The sequence below is a fragment of the Octopus sinensis genome, linkage group LG11, assembly GCF_006345805.1.
Source record: "Octopus sinensis linkage group LG11, ASM634580v1, whole genome shotgun sequence".
Classification (NCBI taxonomy): Eukaryota; Metazoa; Mollusca; class Cephalopoda; order Octopoda; family Octopodidae; genus Octopus; species Octopus sinensis.
In genome coordinates this window covers 73634110-73645593 of record NC_043007.1, presented here as the reverse complement: position 1 = coordinate 73645593, position 11484 = coordinate 73634110, and the positions used below count along the sequence as shown (strand labels likewise).

At 36.4% G+C, this 11484-nt stretch overlaps 1 protein-coding gene across 1 annotated transcript in view; it reads right to left on the bottom strand.

Moving 5' to 3' along the window:
- The window catches only part of LOC115217467 (E3 ubiquitin-protein ligase LNX), a 72075-nt gene extending 62269 nt beyond the window's left edge, over positions 1 to 9806 (bottom strand). The window contains exons 1-2 of the mRNA XM_029787172.2: positions 9650 to 9806; positions 5620 to 6040 (exon numbers count right to left, since the gene is read on the bottom strand). Coding sequence (XP_029643032.1) covers positions 5620 to 5909 — 290 coding nt within the window. The 5' untranslated portion in view covers positions 5910 to 6040; positions 9650 to 9806. The remainder of the gene's footprint in view (positions 1 to 5619; positions 6041 to 9649) is intronic.
- Between the last annotated feature and the right edge of the window lie 1678 nt (positions 9807 to 11484).

Below are 11484 nucleotides of genomic sequence, written 5' to 3'. Positions count from 1 at the left end.
TGTCTGTAACAGTTTTTTCTCTTTTTTCTTCTTTTCTTCCTCTTTGTTCTTTTTTATTTCACAATCACTTCGAATGTGGCCTTTTTTTCCACATTCAAAGCATGTAACCTTTTTACCCTCCGCTTGAACTCGGGGGGTAACTTTTTCACCCACACGTAACTGGTCCAGAAGGTTTTCAATGTCTTCTGGTGCCCCTTGGATGATGGCCCAATACTGCCCTGTCCAGTATTGGGAGGCAGAGCATGAAATCTGGAAGAATTGTATTTTGTCTGTCCTGTTGTACAACAGGGCAGCCATCACCTCCCGAGGGTCTATTTCCAGCGGCAACTCTGTCACCCTCATACGAGAAGTATGTCTTCCCCTGTAAGACAGCAGAAGCGCCACCTCCTTCGTATTCAAGGGGCTAAGCTAATACTCCTGTGCCAACTTTTCCGTCTTGAAATGGACTTCAATGGTTGCAAAAACCTCGCCCCTTGCAATATGAGTAATATCATTCCACACAGGAGCGAGGCATTTCTCAATAACATTTTTTTTGAAATGTTTAAAATGTCTTCCTTCCATACAGAAGGATCTGAAAACCACAGTTCTCTTCTCTATTTCTTCAGTATCGAACCTGGGTGTTAACTTGATATACCCGTCTTCCTCCTTCATCCTGGAAAAATATTCTTTCAAATCTTCATTGTTCAACACAATGGTCTTCGTTTCCACAGCGGCAACATCAGAAAACTTTTTGCTATTAACACTACTCTCATTGAGAGTGCTTTCTTTAGAAATTTTTTCTTTCAAAATTTCAACTGACAAGCTCGGTCAGAATTATAGATGCACAAAAAACAGGTTTGTAAATTGTTCACCAAATTAGTTCAGATCTCTACCCCCCCTTTACGGGGCGTGGCACAAGAAAAAAACCTACAACGGCTTGAAAAAAAGTTTCAATTGCACAAAAAAAGTTTTTTGCCTTACCTTCCTGAATGAGAAACATAAAAAAATCCAAAGTACACGTAATCCACACAAACAGTACTCCAATACACACAAATAGTTAATTCACAATAACAAAGAATCTTGCCCCCCACCCACTTTGGGGGTGCATGGCACAAAAAAGAGCTTACATGAAAGCTCCTTTCGGGACTACTTTATTTGAATTCTTACTATTGGGTAACTAACAGTAAGACAGTTCGGTATTCTCTGTAAATGCACAAAAACTGTTTTAAGGACTACATACTTTGTATTGTTGCTATTGGATTAGCGAAACAATTATGAGAATGGAACCAAGAGATAAGCCCTGCTTTCCTGGGAATTACCAGGTGTGTCAGCTATTACATACATATGTACATATACATACATACATACATATATATATATATATATATATGCACATATATATATGTACATATGTATATACATACACAATGGACTGAGATAGATGTTTGATGATCTGAGGTTCTAGAGAAGACCCACCCACATTAGCAAAACGTGAGTGCTAGAAGTGTTGTGTCCCACTCACATGTAACAAAAAACTTTTCACACACCCTAACTCAAGAAACCGAACTACATCTCTTCTTCTAAACTGCACCTGACCCTTCCTCACATTTCCTCTTCATAAACTAAGATTGTCTTCCAATCCCCTTCCCCATCTTCATACCTAGGTTTTCGCCAGTCACTGCAATCCCCACTCCCTACTTGTGCTTTCTTGGCAATACCTATTTCTTTACTACCCACAAGGGACTAAACACAGAGGGGACAAACAAGGACAGACACATAGATTAAGTCGATTACATCAACCCCAGTGCGTAACTGGTACTTAATTTATCGACCCCCGAAAGGATGAAAGGCAAAGTCGACCTCAGCGGAATTTGAACTCAGAACATAACGGCAGACAAAATACAGCTATGCATTTCGCCCGATGTGCTAACGTTTCTGCCAGCTCGCCGCCCTATTTCTTGGCAATACCTGACCACATATATTATGAACTCCGTACCTTACTCTACCATCACCTCTATGCTCTGATCCTTGTTACTTGTAAGTATACCCTAGCACTTCACCATCTCTTTCCTGCTCTCTCTAGCACTTTTGCTGTTTCCCACTCTCTCTCTTTCCTTTGCTCTTCCCTCTGGCTGAGTAGTCATTTATCTCCTCTACAGCAGCACACTTGTTTCTGCCTTCCTTCTTGGTCACTCTCTCCTTTAGTTTTTCCTCTGACTAGGTAACCAAGTATCTCCTTTACATCAGCACACCTGTTTCCGTCCTCTTTCTTATACCTCTCTCTCTCTTCTTCTTCTCACTCTCTCTCATTCAGTAAATCATGTACCTCCTCTCTATAGCAAGACACATTTCTGTCATGCTCTAACCTTTCATCATCTGACACCAGATCACCTACTCCAATGCCCCCTCCATTATAGCAAGACACCTGTTTCTGCTTCTGTCTCTGTCACATTCTAACCTTTCGTCCTCTGACACAAGTTCTATCTTCAAACGCCCCTGACCATCTCAAAATTCCTTGCCTTGCAAGTTACTTGGTGACCCTGTCATTGCTTGGTATCACATAAAAAGCATCCAGTCCACACTATAAAATAGTTGGCATTTGAAGGGTATCCAGCCATAGATATCATGCCAAAACTAACTTCACCTGTGCTAGTGCCACGTAAAAAGCACTGAGTCCACTCTGTGGAATGGTTGGTGTTTGGAAGGACATCCAGCTGTAAAAACCCTGCCAAAACAGACAGTAACCTGGGATAGTCTTCTACTTGGCTAGCTCCTGTCAACCATCCTACTTATGCATGCATAGAAGACAGATGTTAAACAATGATGATGATGATTATATACATATATACACACACACATATATATATATATATATATATATATAAATTAATATAAACAGCCAGGTGCAATGTGATACCATAAAGAAAAACTTAATTATATATGTATATATATATACACACACCCACAAAATCATCATCATTTTAACAACCAGGCTTTGGTCGATCTGAGGCTATAGTAGAAGACACTTGCCCAAGGTGCTATGCAGTGGGACTGAACCCGGAATCATGTGCTTTTTACCGCACAGCCATGCCTGTGCATATATATATATATATATATATATATATATATATATATAATAGATCAGGATTCAAGCAAACCAGGCACGTAAATGGTAAGATACCAAGTTGATCGAACAATAACATGTGTACACAATAGAAACAGAGGAATACAAATGCAGGTACCAAAGTACAGGCAGAAAGATATTCAGGTTATGTGTACGATCCGCTGTACCTGACTGAGTATATCATGAGCCCTAGGAAATGCACATTGCACTAAATGTATGGTCCATAATATACTTTGGATCCACACTAGGAGCAGGTTCCAAGTGAGGTAAATAATAAATAAGTAAATAACAATAGATGGATAACGCGTCAATCCACTACAGCTGTTTCCATTGAGTTTTCCATTGATAAATTGAGTAATTACATCATTACAAAAACATTTTCATCAGATGAATACATGAATCACAACATAAAAAAACATTCAAAAGCCAACAGTTTGTGACCACTTCATGATTGTATGACCAGTGCAGGTCATAAAAATTAATTTTTTTGTTCAGTTTGGTATTTATTATAGGAGAAAATATTGTGATGCCAGGAGTGGGTAAGAAGGTAACGAAGATTTATAACAATGAAAGAGGTTAGAGGATGGGGTAGGGGGGAACAGACAGCCCCTACAACTAAGAGTTAATTTCATTTATCTTTTATTTCTATTCAACGAGAGGTTTTTGGACTATGTTCAAAGCGTAAGGTCAACCAGTTGCTTACTTATTTATTTATTTAACAACCTTCTCTATGATCCCTTTAAAGCCGGAGAAACCATAAGAGAGACATTAAGTCTAAGATGCACTGATGGGGAGGGTATAAAATAAGAAAAGTGGCTGTCATCAATAATTAGATAAATAATGAAGTATACAACCAAAAGCATACAATAAAAGGTATATGAAAGCAAAAGGATAATAACGAAATAAATCTTTCCAACTGGCTGACCTCAGACTTTGAACTTAGCCCCAAAACCTCTTGCTGAGTCTATTTATTTATTGAATGTTAATTCCATTAATACTCTGGGTTTCTCTTTTATGTCATCATCACCATCATCATTGTTTAACATCCGCTTTCCATGGGTTGGACGGTTTGACTGAGGCTCCAATTTAATCTGGCAAGGTTTCTATAACTGGATGCCCTTCCTAACATCAACCAGTCTGAGAGTGTAGTCGGTGCTTTTTACATGCTACCAGCACAGGGGCCAGTCAGGCTGCACTGGCATCGACCATGCTCGAATGGTGCTTTTTACATGTCATTGGCACAGGAGCCAGTCAGGCGGTACTGGCATCAGCCACGACAACGATTTCACTTGACTCAACAGCTCTTCTCAAGCACAGCATATTGCCCAACAATTGAAGAGTACTCTTAAATGGGCCAGTTATGCGACACTGGCAGAGGCCACGGCTACAGTCTCACTTGGCTTGCCAGGTCTTCTCAAAAGCACAACATATCTCCAAAGGTCTAAGTCGCTTGTCATTACCTCCATGAGTCCCAATGTTCGAAGGTCGTGCTTCGCCACCTCATCCTGGGTCTACCTCTTCCACAGGTTCCCTCCACTGTTAGGGTGTAACACTTCTTCACACAGCTGTCCTCATCCATATGCAACACATGACCATACCAGCACAGTCGTTTCTCTTGCACAGCCACCTAATCTTACTAAAGTTCACAAGCACAAATCTTTAAGCGGCAACAAAGTGAATCATCAAGTCCAAATAAAAATGTGGTGGGAGGGGGTCAAGAAGCTTACTTCCCAAACATGTCGTCTTTTGTTCAGTCCCATTGCCTGGCACCTTGAGCAAGTGCTTTCATACCATACCACAATCAAAGACTTGTGAGTGGATTTAGTAGACAGAAACCAAAAGAAGGCCATTATGTGGGTATATGTGTATTTGTGTGTACCCTTGTCTAGATATCATATTATAGCTGTAAATGAGCATCAACATCATCATACAAGCATGGTTGTTCATTCCCATTCTTCCGTGAAAAACATTTCTTGGAAGCAGGTGAGAGTTGGTGACAAAAAGGGCATGTGAACGTAGAAAATTTGCCTCGTCAAATTCCATCTGATCCATGCAAGCATGAAAAAGTAGATGTTAAATGATGATGATGGTGGTGTGCTTGTGTGTATATGTATTTTCATGTTCTGTTTTATTCTTTGTTTTGTGTGTTCCTTCTCGAGCCATGCCTGGCTCATAGGGCCAGTTTCCTGGTTTCCTTGGCATATAGGTTCCCCAACTGAACAGGACGCCAGTCTGTCGCAGGTGATCTGCAAGATGCAGGGGGAAAGAGTAAGAGAAAGTTGTGGCGAAAGAGTCAGCAGAAGTTCGCCATTACCTTCTGCCGGAGCCAGGTGGAGCTTAGGTGTTTCGCTCATAAACACCAACATCTCCCGGTCTGAAATTCAAACCTACGATCCCTCGACCGTAAGTCCACAGCTCTAACCACTAGGCCATGTGCCTCCACATGTTTTGATTTAATATATGAAAAATAAAGTATTATATAAATGTCATAAAAAAATTATATTTTTAATACATACCTTCTAACTAAAACACTGGATTGCTGGCATTCTTTTAAAGAAATTGGTAGTCGATCCACTGGACATTTGCATTGTACCTTGAGGTAGTTTTTGAGGCATTGTGTACAAAATGTATGTCCACATTTGGTGTCAATTGGATTTACCAAAGGCTGGAGACAAATGTAACACATCATGTCATCATCCACTGGTTGATAATAATCATATAAATGAGTTCCATTTTTCTCATGTAACTGGCCACATGAGACACATATAACTGCACTATGGTGCTTCAGCGTATAATAGCTGCACATTAGTTCACACCAGAAACACCATCAACAACAAAATATAAAAACTAGAAAGGACAATTAACAGAGCAATTGCAGTCAGGTTATTTGGGGTGGACACATTCCATTTCTTGCATCATGCTTTTTGGACAGCAAATCTGAAATGCAATTATATAATTATTAAAAGCAATAAAGATATTTTAAAGAAATAGATTACAACAAGAATTACCAATTAACTATACAATAAATTACCATTATTAGATTAATTATATTGGTTCTGTGGAAGAACATAGTAATGTCAAGCTAATCACAAAATCAGAGGCAATCTAAGTGCCCTAAAAAATGAAAATTAGAGACAGAGATGGATGGATATACACACTCATACCGACATACACAAACATGCAACATTCGTCAACAAAGATTTCACCAAGCTGAAGAGAAGTTATATACAGTGATCTCTATTTAGAATATTCTAGAGCTGGCACCAACATCTGGGTGCAGAAAGCTCAGCAAATCCCTGAAATAAATACAAGATATAAATTACAACAAGAATTAGCAATTAACTCTACAAGAAATTACCATTATTAGATGAATTATATTGGTACTATAGATGATATTAGTATTCAGTAACCTAGTAATGTCAAGCTTACCACAAAATCAGAATAATCTAACTACTCTAAAAAATGAAAATTAGTTTCATACACAAGCTGAAATACTAGAAGTTGGCATTCTACTTCTAGGTACTCATGACAGGAAAGTTATACAATGACCTAAACTTGGAAAATCCAAGGAGTGGCACAACATGACAGCCCTTCAAATTCTTGAACAGGTCATCACTGCACAATGAGAGAAGAACAATTTTATCTTTCCTGGTTAAGGACTATGTACTGAATACTGTAGTCAGATTGTGTTTAAAAATTTTTTTATTGTATCCTCTCTCAACATCTGTGAGATAAGCAGAGAGTAAATACCAATACTCTTAAACATCACTTGCATTCCATTATGTACAATCCAAGAAGGTCCTACATATGCAGCATGAGAAACAGAGGGGAGTGCTGGCATCAAACTCCTTCATATGTTTGTGTGTGTGTGTGAGTGGTGGGGTTATATTTTATTTTGGGTGAGTCTCTTGCTGGTTCAAGTTTCACCTATGGATTCACAAGATCTTCAGGCAAATTATATAGTATGCTATTAATCTTTATTACACTGAGTACCCTTTTGCAACAATGAACACAAAATATCTATGTGCTTGTGTGTGTACATACATATATAATATAAATAATACATACATATATATATATATTTTATATACACACACACACACACACAATAAAGAAGAATGGAGAATTATATATCTTCAAAATTTGTTTAATACAGTATTATTCTCATTAAATCTACATTAGATTCCAATCTGACATGTGTTGGCCAGCTAGATCTGGGTTATATCAGAGCGCTAACAAGGTATCTGCCCGGATTCCAAATCCTGATTCCTTTACGTTATATATCATCATCACCATTTAACGTCCGCCTTCCATGCTGGCATATACAGAAGGATGAATGGCTATACATACATACACATAGATGCAACATTCCTCAACAAAGATTTCGCCAAGCTGAAGAGGAGACATATACAGTAGTCTCTATTGAGAAGATTCTAGAACTAGTATAGTGTGTGTTTGCATATATTCTTGTCTTTACACCACATGATGATTGTAAACAAGTATCACTGTCATACAAGCGAGGTTGTTCATTTCCAGTCTTCCATGTAAAACATGACTGGGAAATCTTATTTTGCTTAGAAGCAGATGAGGGTTGGTGACAGGAAGGGTGCTTGGCTGTAGAAAATCTATCTGTCAGCATCGAAAAGTGAACAGTTCCTTTTTCATATTGAGCCATTTTTCCCCACTATCACCACAACGAAAATATTAAAAAACTGGTTTTTCCACCAAAATCATAAAAATGCCCACAGAAAGGCCATAGATTAAGTGCCTACTACAAAAGATAGAAATATTACACCCAAACACTTCATTAGAAGCCTGATCAGTTCAATGAACCCATATGACAATGTAAAAAAATACAGAAATATCTGTGTGGTAAGAAGCTTGTTTCCCAACCATATAGTCTTGAGTTCAACCCGACTGCACTGCACCTTGGGCAAGCAGCTTCTACTATGGTCCCAGGCCAAGTAAAGGCTTGTGAATGGATCTGGTAGGCAGAAAATGAAAGAAGCCAATCGTATACATACATACATACATACATACATATATATATATATATATATAATATATATATATATATAATATATATATATATATATACTTTTTGTTTTATTAAAGCTGCTAAACATCACAAAAATTACTACTCAGAGTTTCACGTTCCCGTTCATTGGACTGTTGTGATGATACATGTAGTATATGATTTGATATCAAATCATATATATATACCATCACAACTGTCCGACGAACGGAAATATGTAACTCCGAGTAGCTGTGTTTGTGATGTTTTTGCAGCTCAGGTTTCAAAATAATTACTGGGGGCTGCAGCAGCAGGCATTAAAAGCTTCATGGAGACAAATTTCGGGAGGTCATTAACACAGTGGAAACAAGCACCCAAGGGAAAAATTCACACAACTGAGAAAATAGGTCGATTCTTTCAATTTCAAACACAAATCACATGAACAAGAAACTTTCAAACCGAATATACACCCATATCTAGACTTTAATATGACTTGCTCATCAGCAAAGAAAAAAATGGAAACTAATATATATGGATACATAAATACCATGATTATACATAAAACCATCCTTTTGTAAGAGGGGTGGATGGCTGCGATAGGAAAAGATGGGAAGATACCAGAGAATGGACCGGCAAGAACTTTGCCAACTTACTACAATGAGTAGCAGAAAATTTGAAGATCTACTTTAATACATCTGTAACTGAGGACTGATGGCAGTGATGTAACATTCATCCTTTTCTTTCGTAGTTCTTAAACTAGTTGAGATTAGTTCGATGTCAAATCTTGCTGTAGAACAGGCAGATCAGACCATTGAAGTAAATGTTTTCGTATTGAATATCAAATGGTTATGTCAATAAAAGGGAATACAGTTCAAAGTTACTTAGCAAATAATATAGGGAACTGAACAGCGTTTCAATATAGATATATATATTTAACAAAAAGTGTAACATATGGATCTATATATATTTTTTTTCAATGTACTCTTTATTAGGATCGTCTCCTCGAAGTACAAAAGTGCGCTATTATGAAAACTTCGCAAAAAGGAGCTAATGTTTACAATTTCAGTGCTAAACTTGCTAACAATGAACATCGAAGTGAGTACAGTTTAATAAAAAGTAGAAGTTGCGCGCGCGAGTGTGTACCTCTTGGAAAATGTGTACCTTAAGACAAAATTAAAAGGAAAGGTAGCAGCCCTCCAAAACCGTCATTACAGGAAGTCGTTGCACATATCTAGGCTAACCTACACCTCCTTATCATATCATATCATTGAACCAACAAAGTATAGCTTGAGTAAGTTTGCTAAGTGGATCAAATAGCATAAATATGTAGTAGTCGGGGTTTCCATCTCCTGTTTGAAAGAATGGATCCAATTACAGAAAGATTTCTAGGCAGTTAAAGAGGGAGAAAAAAAATAAAATAAAGTAATTATTTGGTACAGATGTGTTTCCTGAGAGTCAAGAATTACTCGGAAAACACATGTGGAGTTTTGAAAGTATTTAGAGAAGTAAAATAGTAAAAAATCAATACTTACATCGGGGAGAGAGGAAGATTGCGGCGAGACAGGAATCGAGGAAAGAAACAAATAATTTTCGGTAAAGAAGTGTCTCTCATACGTCACTTCCCGTAGATGAACACTACTTCCGGTACTACCTCCTTTACTCCAAAAACTTAAACAAACATTGACAGAAAATCTAACCTGTTGTAGTTGATGGTGATTATATATATATAGAGAGAGAGATAGATATAAATTGATTTATTGATGATGGTATTTATTAGTTAACATACTGGTAGTATATATATATATATATATATATATATATATATATATATATATATAATATATATATATATATATTAGTTATCCTATTATTTAATAGTGGTACATTAGTTAACATGTTAGTGGTGGTGTATAAATATATGTGTGTATGTATGTTACATATGTGTATATTCCACCTTGATATATCATATAACTGAACTATTTATAACTAGAGAAGGATTAAAGTGGCTAAAACAAAGGAATTGCTGCATTTAATGTATTTTCCTGGGCTTGGGATTCAAATCCATCCTGAATCAGTTAATAACTAGAGTTAATTTATCCGACTATGTTTCTCGAACTAGATATGTCCTGGTACCTTGGTATGAAATTAATAAACATTGTGCTACGCATATTTATTTAGCTTAGCATATTTATTCGAGTTGCTGCAGACCAACTAAATGCGCCGATCTATGGACCCGCAGAATAGGATTAGAATTTTAATCTGTTGATGATGTGCTCTATTTAAATAAGTTTAATCAGTTTCAAATAGTTAAATCAATCAAGATAATAAAAATAATTATAAAGAAAGAATAGTTTCAGGCAGAAATTACACCTCATTTTTCGGGAACTCGAAAATATATACTACTTTGTTTTCCTTTTAATATTTTCAATAATTACTGAATATTTTCTCTTTTTTTTTCATTTCCCCTTTTTTCTTTCTTTTTCCGCTATGTTTTTTTCTTTATCTTTCTTTTGGAAGAATCATGACTATCGTTTAGTATTTGTAATCTAATGTGGTTTTGTATGGTTCATTTATCATACATGTTATATATGTAATTAGATTTGTATATTTCTTGAAGTAAAACATTAAAATGAGATAACCTATGATATTTGGCTTTTTACTGCGAGATTCTTGCAAAATGCTTCGAAATAGTTCTTGTTCTACAAGGATACCCAGCGTTTCCCGAGAAATAAAACACGTAGTTGATGGCTAATTTATCGAATATATATACATATATATATATATATATTATAATAATGAAATTATTGTGTGTATATATATATATATAATATATATTATGTTTAAATTATTTGAATTAAATGTATGCTTCTATTTTCACTTCTTAAAATATTACGTTTCAACAAACTCTTACAAACAGGTCATAACACAGACATTTCAGCTTACAATCCAGTTGATTTATTTATATGATACATAGATATTAACACAAAAAGGCGTAATTACACTTGTGTGCCCCGCCCATCCATCAACTTTATTCGTTCAAAACTTTCTGAAAAGACGAGCGTTTTTTAACGAAATTTTCCAAAGATACGTTTCAAATGGTGTAAACTGCGATTCTATCGGAATTTTGTGAAGAAAACCTTTTTCTTTTCTTTTTTAATTTTTTTTTTTTTTGCTGGGTTGAGGGTACAGGAGTTTCGGATAATTCCCAAACCTCGACTAGACTATTTCCTCATAAACATTCTGAAAAATGAATAATTTTTAGTAATTTTTTACTACATATACATCTCAGATTGTATAGATTATCGGAATTTGAAAAAGAAAAATGGAGGGAGTATCGGGTAATTCACACATTGTTTCCTCATTCGTT